The following is a 14,978-nucleotide window of genomic DNA, read 5'->3' as shown; positions in this document are numbered from 1 at the left end:
CAGTTAGGACCCTGGTCAAAAACACATAACGGGGCCCCTTGAAACCAGGGTTCATCACCAGTCTGTCTTATTCTTTAGCTATCTTTCTTTTAAACTCCCAGACGGATAAATCATCTTCATTTTCCGTCAGTGACTTTGACCTTAGGGAGAGCATTCTTAACTATCATTGCAGAATGTGCACATTTTAGGCCACTGCTGTGGTTCAAATTTTGTCACCCTTGGGTGGCCCCGAGCATTTGCCCGTCTTTCCTGTTGAGCAGTGCCTTGAGTATTGTTGGGATCTTTATTTTTTGTCAGGCCATGCATTACAGCAGTTTCCTTATAGGCACATCACCAGAAAAAGAAAAAAAAAACACCCATGAGCAACTCAAGACTTTTAGAGCATACACTAAACATGCTGTTTAATCAATAGTACATTTCATATCCTAGAGACTGACCGATAATAGCCTATCACATGTCAGTATCAGCTTATTATGTCTTAAACGTGCTGACATAACCAGCTTTGCTTTCATTATTTGAATAGGTCACTAGGTTTTTATTAAAGTGGAAAAAATATATTTTCTTCATTATATATCATTTTTACAAGTGTTCGATAACAGCATTTAATGGATTAACACATTTATCTCTCTCTTAACAGCGAACATCCATAAAAATACATATATATGAGATGTTGAACCCTTAATTCTAACCATGTTATCAGAATTTTTTTCTTTCCAAAATCAGCATGTGTTTAAGCCCACAAAAGTCCATATCGGTAAGGCCCAAAAAATAACTACTGATTTTGTACTTAAAAGATGAAGACAACACAGCATGACAGTTTTTTTGTTGTATTGATCATCCTCATACTCCAAAGTCTTAGGTGTGTAAGAGTCGCTTGTTCTGCTTTAAGAACACATCGGTTCAATGTAAACATCCTTCACCACAGTCACAAACAAAACAATAATCTGAAGCAGTCCGCAATCAAAAATGAGAAACATATACTGTTTAAAGTTCTCAAACAATTCTGCTCAGGTAAAATTAGAAAGAAGACGTTCATTCTGTGTTTTTTAAGACGGCATAATGAGTTGTAGAAACACTCACCAATCAGTTTATGAGTCTTGTAGTTAAAAATTAGACATGTGAGAGAACAACAGGAGAGATACCCGTTTGGCTTATTTTCTCACCACTTGAATAGCTTGCAGAAGAAGACATGGAAAACATGATCAAGATCAGGTTGAGTAGGTTAAACCAAAAGAAGACCAGCATTAAGCTAGCAGGCTATGCCCAAGCTGAGTTTGGCGTTTCTTCAGACAGTGGAGGCGCTTGCATCTGCCTTCATTAGTGTACTTCCCTCAGTGGCAATTCTGACAGTTGGGATGGCACGGCTGATTATTGACTCGGCATCGACATCCCCCAGATATGTCCCCACTGCCCTGTAACGTACAAGAAAAAGAAAAAAAGTCACCCAAACAAGTCTAAAACATGTAAGATCATGTTCCTTAAAATGGATCTTACTGTACAAAAAATGTTTTACATTTGGTCCCCAGCGAGCTTGTTTAGTGACCCAGCAGATTTCTGTTTTGCACATCAAACAGCAGATCCAGTCACAGCCGTCTTTTTTCTGGACGATGACATCACACCGTGGACATTTCATGGCCTCCCCGTTCTGTAGCATTCTCTATATTCAAAATACAGACAAAACATCTCAATGTAAAGTAGCCATATGGACAAAAAAAAAAATCATGAAAACACAATTATTTTAACATTCTTAAAAACCCTACATAACAAAATGAAACATTTTCAAAACTCCATCTCCACATGTTGACAATCTGCGGGTCACTTTTAGTCACTAAAACATGTTTACATTCATCTTTACATTACAGATCAGGTCAGTGATAGGGTCGAACGCTCCCCCTTTCTGAGTCTCAATGAATTATTAACAGCACGAAAGATACATTAAATCTATATTTAATGACACTTTGCATAAAAAAACCTTACCTTTCATTATAACCAGTTAAGATTTGATTTCATGTATTTGGTTTTTGGCATATTGAGCAGTGAAAATTCAGTTCAGTTTGACCTACCTGCAGCATCTGATTGGTCTGCTGAGCCGCCTGGTCGTTCTCGGCTCGGATGCGCAGGTCGTCCTGATAGTCCTTACAGTTCATGTTGTCATGGATGGCCTGTAAACACACACACACTGTTTACTTGATGCGCTGCCTCTATGGACTTACTGATTTGAAAAGTGCTCAGTGAGACGCCTGCTATGAAGAGTCTTAAAATACCCTGCAGAGAATGCAGTTTTTCTCATTGCAGAGTTCACAGTGGAACTCGTCCACTTCGTCCTCGTAGATGCACCACCCTCGACAGTTGGGGGTCTGACAGTGGAAGCTGTGCTCCGAGCGGCTCTCTGCGATGCTCAGGCGCAACTCCAAAAAGCGCTGGTGCTCTTCATCTGTGAGCAGCTGTACGCAGGATCACCCAAAAACAGAAGAGAAGCAGGAAGAGAAGAGTGAGGGGTTATTTATGTGTTAAGTGTTAAAAAAAAAATCACGTGTTTACTGATGCCTCAGAGAGCTAACGTTCACTACAACATGACCCCATTTAAAACACATTGATTAATTAAGGTAAAATCATTCTATGGAACTAGTTCTTGAAGTAGTTTAGATGAACAATAAACACTTTGCGCTCTCTGATTTCTAACTCTATGCTCTGTCCTGTCTCTAACATAAAAAGCACAAAAAACACCAAAATAAGTCTGTTTAAAAAGCCAAACCACTGTTGGATTATGAATATGTTTGCCTGTTTATACTCCCATAGACATTTGTATTGGGATTTTTTTTTGACCATCCATTCTGAAAGTTTCTTGCTGTAAAGTCTTACACTCACCTCTTTGATCTCTCGGTCCAGCAGCTTGCTCTCACAGTTGTCAGGACACGACACCTCAGCATCATGACTGTTCACTATCATCCCTTTAAGGCAATCCCTGAACCAGCAAACACCAATGAAAATCAACATGCGCTTTTCATGAAACTATAAGAACAGAACACATAATCATGCATATAATGAAGCTACGAGATGGCTCGTAGTGTCAGACCTGCAGAAGGTGTGCAGACACTCTCTCAGCACGACGCCCTCCTCTGGCTGCAGGGGGCAGAAGCAGATGGGACACTCCGTCTCTGTGGTGTTGGGGATGAGGTTCACGTCCTCTGTTGCCAACAGGTAGAGATAGTTCTGCTCACGTTCCTCCTCCTGAGCCTTCGTCCCAAGATGAGGAGGCATTTACAAAAAAAAGGAAAAAAGGAGAGCCGTCACAAATAGTGTTTTCAGGGAACAGAAAAGAAGAAGAAATCGAAAAAGAAGCTCTCTGGCACCAGCTACAACAGTCGTCTATTTCCAAAAAGATATTTTCACTGAACTCTGTGGTGCTCTGAGGTTTGTGTGAAATGTCGTTAGCTATGCTGTGCGTAACACACCACTGGTCCTGTCTTCATCACACACAAGGGCCCCGACAAAAACAAGAGGCTCTTAGATAACCACTGGTCAGTTATCAAGTCTTTACATTTCAGAAATAGGAAAAATTTTTATGAACATTTTAAAAGCTTTATATCTAACAAAGACCTCCGCACTGAAGTGCAAAAACCCAACACATCATTGCACAGCTCTGAAATTGCAATATTAACAAAAAGGTGTAACAAAAGTTTAAATCCATGTTCATCCATGTTGACTTTTTTTCTCCCTGAGGCCGTAGTAACCAGTAAGAAAAAGAAAAAAAAACCTCCTTGAAATGACAAATAAACATCGCACTTTTCTTTGTTTGGCCTTCATTACTGCTGTTGCGAGGGAAGTGGCGTTTTTTTTCTTCCCCCGACCAATCAAAGAACTGCAGTGTGTCTAGTTCTAGCCTTTAGGGTTGGATTGGCACGCTTGGCATCCCAACAGAAGGATAGCAAAAAAGTATGATGGTACCGAGAGCGCTATTCTGGTACTCTTCCCAACTTCTGACAGTGGAAACGCTGTAAGTGTGTGCATCAGAATTACATTAGTAGTTATTATCTTTTGGGTTACTTTTTCCATTTCTATAGAAGGGCACACATGCTGCATGCCTTTAATTATTTTTGTTTTGAACATTTACTTTGGATTTATATAATTATAGAATATGCATGTGTAAACTTTAAAGCACTGAGGTCTTTCTCTTAATATGGTCAGAGGATGCTAATGTACCTTGTACTTTCAGAAACCCTGTTACTATACCTGTTGGTACAGCAGCAAGGCCCGCTGTTCCTGTTGAATCCGCAGAACCTCCTGCTGGTCCGGCTGGTAGATGACGGGCACGACGTAATCCTTGGGTCGTTCCTCACCACACATCTCACAGCCTGGACGTGTAGGTTTGTTTACGTATGTACAAGCTGCACAGGACCAGCCCAGCTGCACATAAACACACACACACACGTATACAGATGTTTGTACAACCCCTGGTCTCATGCATACAGACATTGATGCAGAGTTTGTATTCTGACCTGAGGTTTGGGGAGCACAGCAGGTTTCTTGTCAGTCGGTGCTCTGGGAGGGAGCAGAGGAGGAGTAGGAGCCGTCTTCTCACCACCTACTGCACCGACGCCTCTGGCTATAAGCTGCATCACCTGCATCGACTCCATGATGCCTAACAATAGAACGTCAGAACACTGAGATCTTAGTATAGTGTAGTCTCACATCTGACCAATACATGTTTCTTTAATAAAGCAAGCAATGACTAGATTGCATTGTATAATGGACTGCTTATTCGGTTTGTTTACTTTACTTTTTTCCCTTTACTAATACAGTAATTATGCTAATGTAGAGTACAACAAACACAGGATTTATGACTAACTCATTTTAGCTACAACCAATCAGAGCTGATTTTCAGAGAATAACTTCACCACACCACCAAATGAGATATTTATTGTCATGAATTTAAAAGTTTTGTTTGAACTACCAAAGAAATGGACTCATTTGGAGTCCTGATCTGTGTGTGTGTGTGTGTGTGTGTGTGTGTGTGTTTTTATTCGGACCCTCAAGGCGTTGTTGCTCGTGGTCCAGTTTTTCTTGTTGCCGTGTTAGATGAGCAGCATGGGCTGAGAGGATAAACAGGAAAACCTTGTCTCCGCTCTTACGGACACCGTGGCTGTACAACGTCTCCTGGTCTTGAGCCAAACGCTTACCGATCACCCAACGCTGCAGCGCCGGGGCGAACCCGAAGTCGTGGCTGATCTGGGAACACAAAGCGAGAGACTTTTGCACATCTTATAAGACATGTTGTGGATGTTTTTAAATCTAAAAATGTGAGACAAAATCACAGCGTCTCATTGCACAAATCGTGGAAAATATTTATATACATTTTGCAAGATTTATCCTGGGCCTTTTTTTACTTACTTACTTTACTCACATCCATAACATCGACTCTCTCTCCAGTTTTAAATAAAAGTTAGTTAGGAGATAGCAATGTAATGTAAGCACCCCACTTCACTTAGAAACAATGTGTGATAAGAAAAAAGCAAAGAAACCGGTAAAAGGTTTGTGTCAGTGGGTCACATAGAGTTGTTTTGGTAGAACACTCGTCACATCTGTACCTTTTCTTTCAGTTGCGCTATTGTCGTGTAAAGAGAGACCTCGACAGTCACTGGGATGTAGTTCTCTGACTGAGCATCCTCTACTCCAACCCACAACCTGCGAAGGGAAAAACAAAACAACCAAACTTATTTTTCTTTTGTTTAAGCTTGTTGTACAACCACTACTTAGCCTCCGACGTTTACCACAAGGACATTACTCACAGGTCACAGTACTTGCTTGCACACACACTTGTTGTTGCCATACTTCATTCCCATCCATTACATAATCTGCACAACTCATCAGTCTAAAAATAAACTTAACTATTTGAATGAGAGGAAGAATCTTCCTCATAAATTGTTTCAGTTTTTAAATCTAAATATAGGGATAGTCGACACACAAACACAGATGTGCCCCCCCCCCCCCTCCTCACCTGATAGAGTCCTGAGGGTAGGCCTGGGTGTTGACGCCCACAGATACGGGCACAGACAGCTGGGACAGTCTCTGGCACAGTGTGGCTGCTTCCTGTGCATCCCCACTGCACAGGGCTTCGCTCAGAGAGCGAGCCAGCTCCTCAGCTGCACACAGACCAAAGACAAGAAGAGTGAAGACCTTTATGTTTCAGAAACACACTTCACTTGTACTGCACTTTAACCAGGGCTGTTAACATTACATGGCACGTTGTTGTGTAATGCAACTGTCTGAACCCTGAAAGCAGTTTATGACAAATCCCAACAATTTCTGATTTAAATGAAAGGAACACAAATAAACCTACTTTTTAAGATTCCGTTTTGGATATGTGACAAAAATAGCATAAGACCCTTCATTGCAAAATCGAAACCTATGTTGACCTGCTCACCCTCTTTCAGATTGCCTTGTGTTGTAACTTCAGAAGCCATAGACACGCCTGAAACGACATGTAGCACAATATATGTGGCGTAAAATATCTATTATAGTAAATATATGTTATAAAAACAGAGATCTATCGCCTAAAGTTTACATCCAACCTTTTCAGGTTGTAATGTTGAAGTCCTGTCCGCATCCAACACACTTCCTGTAGTCCACGAAAAGTGACAATTTCGTTTTTTTAAACTCCTATGAGTTCGATTCTCACGTAAACCAAATTCTGCTTGTTGTCTTAGTCTTTGTCAATGTCCAGCTGTGACTTCTTCTCCTGCCGATGACAGGTAGAAGGGAAAGCGAAACTGACGCGAGATCAGGAACAGAAACTTTTAAAGTATCGCCCCGCCCCCTTTTCTCTCTAACATCTGAGAAGTGTGACGTCAAAGCGTTTATGGTAAATAAACACTTGGAAACATTTAAACCGAGTCCATTTGACTTTTTTTGTCCTCCCTATAGTGTAATTTACGTGTGGTTTAAAATTCCTGCATTCTAGTGGGCTTTTCCTTAACAGACCTAACAGCTCTGTTTTATTTAATACACAGTTTTATAACAGCACTGGGCCTATGAGTGTTTCAGAAGACATAGTGGAGAAATGGTAAATAGAAATTGCATGTTAAAAAAACAAACAAGAAAAGTGTAAAGCGATGACTCCAAACATCCAGCAGATGGCAGTGTTTGTCAAAATAACAGATCTAGTCGAACGCTGAGATTAAAAGTTGAAGTAATTATGAAGCAGCCAATGGAGGCGTCATGGCAATGGATTTAAGATAAACTATAGATTACAACAGAGCTACAATATTGAAGCCACAGTGAGGTTTTTCATTTCAAATGACGTCACTAAATGTATAAATCCTTTGCATCGCATTGAATCGGAGATGTCTGGGATATTTTTCCTGTTTCACATTTTTTTGAGCATGTCAATATAGTACTAAGCCTACATTAAATTCAGTTTTAAAACATCATATCCGATTATAGCGAGGCTATTTGGTCTCGTCTCTGTGAAGATTACTGAGACCTTGATCCAGGTACAGAGCTCAGATAAAACGAGCCAATCACAGCGACTCTGGCAAGGATGGGCGGGCCGCTCTGCTCAGCAGCAGCAGCACAAAGTTACAGAGCATCTCTTTGAGTCCCTGCCTGCGTATCCACCCGACTTCACCTTTTTCTCTGAGTCTCACCTGCAGTCTTCACCTCCTCCAGACCTCCAACGATACTTTCAGCTTCAACCTCTTCCCCATCTACAGTTTACCAATCTGATCTGAGGTGTGTCTGGACGAGTTCAAAGATGCTGGCTTGTACGGAGATGATCACTATGTGCCTGCAGTCTGCCAAGCAGAAGCATCTCCGGGCTCAGCAGCAGCAGCAGCAGCCGCCGCGGCACAGCGCCGGACAGGGGCTCAGTATCTTTAATGATGTGAGTGGACCGACTTTTTCTTTTCTTCTTCACTAACACAATGCAGAGGGGTTGTAGCTAATCCATCAAATTATTACAGCTACAAAGCTACGCTGTTTTTAGATTTTTACAAATTTAGATGTGGAGTGTGTTGTTAAAACAAGAAAAAGTCAACACACATTACATCAAAACAAAAGGTTGACAACCTCTGATAATTGTGCAGTCCTATAGTTCAGTTGAGTATATATATATGTATATGTATATGTGTGTGTGTGTGTGTGTGTGTGTATATATATAATTTTATTTTATTTTATTATTTATTTATTTTTTCTTTCAGTTTAGTGTAGGCCAATTCTATGAAAGTGATGATATCCTCCAACAGATGTTTTGTCATGTTTTCTTAAACCACACACCTGATGGCAAAACTGTGGGGGTGGGGGGTGTCAGAGGAAATAGGAAAAGATGCAGCTGCTGCCTCTGCATGAAATTTTAAGCTCTCACAGTCAGATGGGTTGAGGGGCTGCTGGGGGTTCTTCCACCTCATTTTGTCATTTTGCAACACACACACACACACACACACACACACCCACACACACACACACACACACACACACACACACCTATAATCTCTTGAAAAGCTTTATTCAACATTACATGCTGAGCTTCTCCCCTCAAATTAAGCTTATTGACACAAGTTTATTAGATTGAAGTGGATATGAAATGGTGTATATTTTTCACACATTTGATTTTTTCTCTCTCATTTGCTGCTGTGTCTCCCTTCACTATAATAAACAACAACAAAAACAATATCAGCAACATACACTCTGGCAACTGCAGCACTGCGCTGGAAACCATCCATCATCACAGTAATTACCCATCCATCACATACTGTCGCGTTGCATGTTAGTCGACCAATAATGTGTCCGACAACTGCGCTCTCACAAAATGACAGCTCTCTGTCTACCCTCTCTCCAATGCGGCACACAGGCAGCCTTTTCAAAATAGGGACACATTACTCATATATTGCAGAATTGTTACTGTATCGGTGTCCCTGAAAAGGGTACAACAGCGTATGAGTATCTCCTTATTCACTCTTCAACCTTGAGTTTGGAGCACAAACTCGCTAATAAGCTCACACTGCTCAATGTTAGGAACATCATTGTGTTTGGTTAGTCCAAAACAACCTGTGTATAGGAGATGGGATAATAGAAACAATTAATACTCTTCAGAAGAGGACTTGGTTTTGATGGATATGCTTGTCTGTTCATTGTCCCTTTTAACAAAATGACATTTTCACTGTTATCGAGGTGAGGACAATGTGCAGATAAAGGAAATCTGATTTCAGACTCTGCTTTAGAATCAATATCAAAGGAGTTGTAGGATTTTAACATTGGATTTTTTTTTCTAGTTCCCAGATTGTGAAGTAAGCTAATTAGGTCATTCTACAAACATTTTGCCTTAGTAGTGCCAGTGGATTAGCTTTTTTGTGGTGGTAAACATTGGTTTTCAATACACTACTGGAGATATAACTTAACCTTATTAGACCAGTGTTTTGTAAAACTCTAACATGCAACAGTAATACACCTTTAAAATCCATTTTAATAGTAGCTCTGTATTGTTTAGTATAGTGTAGTATTAAGATGTGCAGAGATGTACACTCTTTGACTCACGCTGTGTGTACGCCATGAGCTCAAAAGGAAATGTTTGCCAAGACTGAAATGTACGTATATGTCTGACTTTTACAAGTCAAGGTAATGTCACCTTTCTAACCTTTTAGAAGTGTCTCAACCTGCTAATGGAATATAAGAAGCTTTAAATATATGACTGGGTTTATCTGTATCTGTACCTTGGTGTTGTCTTTTTGCTTTATGTGTAATGTTGCATTGTCTGATGTTTGTCCTTATTGTTCCGACCTTTTCTGTCTTTTTAAACTAATGTACAGTGTCTTGTCTTTGAGTTTTTGAAAAGCACTTATAAATAAAATGTATTATTATTATTTAATTGTTGACTGTTGACTTGGAAAGTTTGTCAGCCATGTGTGTTCTGTTGCTGTTGTCTGACCTCAGCTGGATACATTTTAAGATAATCCACAGTCTGTTTCTCGATTTCATCTTTGGCTACATACAGCAAAAACATCCGACCTAACAATATCTGTTTAATTTAAATCATTATAGTGCAATTCATGTGTTTTAGTTTGAAAATAAAAAGGTCTTTTTGTAGGATATAATGAGTGTCACTTTTAATTGGGAAACATATGTCTTATTTATACAGTAATACCACAAAATTATTAAGTGGGATTTTTTAATATTGTACTGTCAGATAACTGTAGTCAAATATTTCATATTTATGTCTGACTTTAATGTGATTTTTTAAAATCATAGAAAATCACAATATAATTGTATCACAAACATAATCATGCACAGCAACGCTAAGAATATTTGATCGTTAGCTCCTGGGCTAAACCGATAAGAGAAAAAAAAAAACACATGAAAATCCGTGCAGAGAGTGTTGTGTGTGTGTCAGCAGAGTCTGAGAGATCCCACTGTCTTAACACCTGCCACTATGACATGAGAACAGCAGCGCTCCGGGGTGCAGGTCTGACCTTTTCCTGGTTTGCTGTAAATGATGCATCATGGCCTCCTGACACTGTAGAGCCTAAAGACACAGACTAACAACAGACACGTTTCAGAGACTGACTGCAAGGAGAAGAGATCTACTGTATGCAGCAACATAAGCAGGTAGAATATAAATGCATGCATTTATGTATTAAAGCAAAATAGGGGCATTTACTCTGTCAGTGCACCACGCATCACTCTAACGAGGTAGCACAGCCAGTAATTTCAAGCCGCGAGTCCAGACTGATGAATCAAAAATAGAGCATGAAGCGTGTTGTGGAGTGGTTTGATCTCGTTATTAGTCCGGACTGAAGCTGCAGGGAGACTGACGCAGACACAGACTGAGAGCAGGAGTGGACAACCCGAGCATGTTGACCTATGGAAAATGAAAGTGAGAGGGCTGATTGTGCTGTTATTAACAACCTGTGGGTCACAACTGATGAGCATACAAGTCTTAAATGCTGCTTAACAACGGAGACAACAAAACAGGAGAGGGAAGGATAATCCATAGAGTACATCAGATGACATTTTAATAAAGCTTGAAACAGATTGAAATGAATACTGATGCCTCAGTGTGACCTACAACAGCTAACAAGCTCATCAGCAAAAGGGTTGATCGTTTCAATTTTGTAACTGCAACGCCTCTAAATGTTGCTTTGCTGTAGGTGTCACATAAGATGACTTTTAGTTTACAGGTTTACATTTTTCACGGCGAAGACGAGTGTTAAAAGAAAGCTGGATGGGTTCTAAACTGTTTGTCCAAAAACACAATATAATACACACAAGGCAAGATCAACAAAACAAACCAAAAAAGGTCTGTTTATTTTCTCATCAGGAAGTGCCAATAACAGCAAAAACCAGAAGTTCCACAAAGCAGCTTTACATTTGAAAAGAACATGTAGAATCTAAATGTAGTGTTTAAAGTTGAAGTTGCAGATTCAGTTGTACATATTGTTGTGTGTGATGTGTACATACAATCAAAAAATGTATTGGATAATTGGATTGTTACATCCATATGCATTTCCTTTCTTTTGTTGTGATGAATGGGTTACTGATTACGGTCACACAGAGGACTTATTAAAAAGAGGTGGTACATTATGTCTATTTCTGGTGTTCATGTCTTGTATGGAATTGAGCACTTGAATTATTCTTTGTAACCAGCAGGCTGACGAGAAGCACTCACATGGTCAGCGATAACGTACATGATGTACAGCCTTGTGATTTGTTTATGTCAGCCATAAAAAGGACTATTCTAGTTTTTGTCACCGTACAGATGATTTCAGTTTGTGTGTGTGAAACAACTTTATTCTTTCAGCAAAGACGAATCAAACAGCTTGTGGTGGTTTTGAATGTTTTAAGCATCTGTTAAAAACAGTCTTTGCATCATTCGATAGAAGATAAGTAAGATGATGAACCCCTGCCACTTCCACACCAGTCTGAAGAATAATGACTACTCTGTCTGCCAGTTTGAGCATGGACGAACAGATCATTGACTGCAAGTTTTGGCTGGTATGGATTTAGATGTACTTTTCAAACTCTACATAACTTTTTATTTTTTTAATTTAGCCTTGATTTATTCAGGTCAGTCCTATTGAAATCAGAGAGCTCTTTTTAGAGCCTGACTGATTGATCAGTCAGCCAATAATACTGGCCGATGTTAGCATATCCAGTGCCTATCAATATCAGCTAATTTTATCACAGATATGTGCCGATATTACAAGAGTTATTTGCCACTCAAAAGAGTTTCATAGTATTTAACTAGCAGTTCTCTTTCACCAGTAGAGTGTCATATTTGGATTTGGTATTGCAGCCTCCACTGGTTTTCATTAGTCTTCTCATAGGTGATACTGGTATTGGAGGGAGATGAGTCAGACCTTATACGACTGTTTGATGTTGTATGTATGCACCTGTGAAAAAGAAATTGACGGCAAAAAAAACAACTTATGCATTAGTGTAAATGGAATAATGCTGTGTTGTGTTCAAAGGTTGCGGTGCAGCCATGGCGACCTGCCAGCAAATAGCAGCCGCAACAGCAGCTGGCAGCAGAAGTAGCTTAGGTTGGCTTATTTCACAGAAGAGCCAAGACAGGCATAGCAGTAATTAATAACATCAACAATGGCTATTGTAAAGTGTGCTTGTAAATGAGTGGCATGGTGGCATGGCTTTGGATCTTTAGCACGCAACTCTGACTTATCCGTGTTATGCTATTAACTGCGCCTGTCTTCTCTGACATGTTAAAGCTCCTGTAAACTGGTTTGAAATTCTGGTCGCACGACTGTCACACTCTCACTTGCACAGTGAGAGCAAAGCCACAAGCCCATTCCCCAACTTCAGGGCTCTTATTTCCTGATTGTGCATAATGTGTTGCCGGCTTTTCTGTTTATTGTTTAATTGAATTCTTGTGGGAATCAGAAAAACCTTTTGCTGTTTTAGCATGCAAGAGATGATGGTAATACAAGATTCCTATTAATATTTACATTGGCAGCAGCTGTTCTTGAATTAGGAAATATAGAATTCTGACCAAAAAAAAGCAAAACAAAACATGTGCACGTCCACACAAAAAGCACATTTCTATATTTACATCTGTATTTGAAACTGTCATACGTAACTAGATCTATTGATTAAAGTACTGATAACGTGCCAACGAGTGTCTTTGGTAATCAGTGAGCATGTGATATTTTTAAAATGTATGTTTGCTTGACAAGTTATTATTTTTGAAGTGTTTTAACCTCATTGCTAACATGCAACGAAACGTTATTCAACCAAACATGACTCAGTGTAACAGCCTTTGTTCATGCAGCAGCGTCATTGAACTCTGCAGCAGCAGTAAACATCCTTTGTACTTTTTAACAGATTTCATTCATTCTTAAACACCTGTAGCTCCTTATAAGAAGAATATTTTTACTGATGATGATCTTTAGATAATACTTATCAATCCTTTCTCTCTTTTTTTCCTTCAGATTTTCCGCAGAGCAGACAAAAATGGTAAGTTTACATAACAGACTTAACACGATGGAATAGTGTGGCACAGTGCATGCTTGCTGTTTCCTTACATTCTCTTCATTGTTTTTATGCCTCAGACAACCAGGGTGGGAGAAATAACAGATTTGCTTGAATGCCTCTTGAAGGGAAGCTCCTTTCTTTTTCATGCTTCAACAACTTCCCTCACCCAATTAAAATGATGCTAAGATCCTGGATGGATTATTGCTACGACTGAAAGAGCATGTCACACAAAATGAATCACCTCTCTGTCAGCGTCAACACAGATGACTTTGTGTTATTTACAGATTAATGTGAATCATGTTAATGCAGGCAGAGCCATCTTTTCATAACAGTGAATCACTTAATATAGCTTTGTCGGCCAAAGCACACAAGGTAACCGGACATTTTGGGGGTTATGTTTTAGTATAACCTTCATTAATGTTAACACACTGTTGCACCAATAAGGGATCTTACACATTTTGCTTGTTTTGACTACCTGGAGAGGCACATTTTGGTTTTCAAAATTAAACAAAACAGTCCCTAAAACAGAGAAAACATCACATTCATTGGAGACAATTGGTTGTATAGGACGTAGCACCAATGACACCTATTGTTTCTTTTATGCATTTCTTATAAAGCCCAAGTTGGTTATTCTAGTCTTAAACCAATTTCTAGGGAAACAATAAATTGTATGGTATCATGGTGTAATGTATTGTATCATAAATGTGCTATATTTTGAAAAGACTGTTGCAATTGAAGATACATTGGATAGTCATCTGTAAAGAAGTTCCAATAACATTATTTACAATTTCCATTTTTTCAACTCACACTTCCTGTGATATTTATTGGGATAGTAGTTTTGCTCGATATGGACACTAACCATGTCTGAACAGACCAGTTGTATTCTGCGTCTAATCATGTCATATTACAGTATGTCTCGGCTTGTAAACAGCTCATAGTGGTACAGTCAGTTTTATGACAAACTTCTGCTACTTGTGGTTACAAAAATACTGTGAAAAAAGTAGATCTCGCCTACCAGTCTAAAAAGAAAATAGAATCATGCTACCGGTATGTTGAAGACTTTAAGCTAGTGACTGAGACCATGACATCATGAGGACAATCTTTACCTAGTATATAATGTATATCCAAAAGAATTAGGTACTTTTTTAAAAGACTTCAATAATCAGACTTTATTTGCACGTGTGCTGCTGAAACCTTCCGGTTACCATAGAGAATTAAATTTAAAAGGATTTGGCACTATACCGTTCTCATGTATGGTCAGTGCAGACAACGAATTCAGAGCTTTGGCCATCAGTTTGAGTCCATTCATTCAATTCAAAAAACTTTATTTGGCCCCGGGGGGAAATTCAAACCAATCCATGACCAATTTTTAGCATATTAGCATTAAAACACATTATGTAAATACATAAATACTTTATTTTTTATTTTTTTTACAAATATAGCAAGTATAAACATACATTAAATGTGTAAATACCACAGCTTATGGTATGTGGTAATGG

The 14,978-nt window shown here is 39.3% G+C and overlaps 2 protein-coding genes across 3 annotated transcripts in view; one reads left to right on the top strand and one right to left on the bottom strand.

Annotated features, from left to right (window-relative positions):
- Positions 1-371: 371 nt before the first annotated feature.
- rbck1 (RanBP-type and C3HC4-type zinc finger containing 1) lies at positions 372-6,804 on the bottom strand. The gene is made up of 13 exons (XM_079341089.1): positions 6,573-6,804; positions 6,425-6,472; positions 5,999-6,143; positions 5,589-5,685; positions 5,031-5,229; positions 4,500-4,642; positions 4,234-4,407; positions 3,077-3,237; positions 2,869-2,965; positions 2,265-2,444; positions 2,064-2,162; positions 1,514-1,657; positions 372-1,412 (listed from the first exon to the last, which is right to left on the bottom strand). The coding sequence occupies exons 2-13, from the start codon at positions 6,462-6,464 to the stop codon at positions 1,332-1,334; spliced, it is 1,560 nt and encodes a 519-aa protein (XP_079197215.1). The 5' UTR covers positions 6,465-6,472; positions 6,573-6,804; the 3' UTR covers positions 372-1,331.
- Positions 6,805-7,553: 749 nt separating this feature from the next.
- necab3 (N-terminal EF-hand calcium binding protein 3) overlaps positions 7,554-14,978 on the top strand; it is a 39,836-nt gene continuing 32,411 nt past the window's right edge. Inside the window, exons 1-2 of one of the 2 annotated variants that reach the window (XM_079341100.1) lie at positions 7,554-7,882; positions 13,437-13,461. In XM_079341100.1, coding sequence (XP_079197226.1) covers positions 7,754-7,882; positions 13,437-13,461 — 154 coding nt within the window. In that variant the 5' untranslated portion in view covers positions 7,554-7,753. The remainder of the gene's footprint in view (positions 7,883-13,436; positions 13,462-14,978) is intronic. The other variant, XM_079341101.1, reaches the window with a different exon arrangement.

Source organism: Symphodus melops (assembly GCF_947650265.1).
Source record: "Symphodus melops genome assembly, chromosome: 4".
Classification (NCBI taxonomy): Eukaryota; Metazoa; Chordata; class Actinopteri; order Labriformes; family Labridae; genus Symphodus; species Symphodus melops.
Note: the sequence above shows the minus strand (reverse complement) of the source record. Positions and strands in the feature narration are given on the sequence as shown.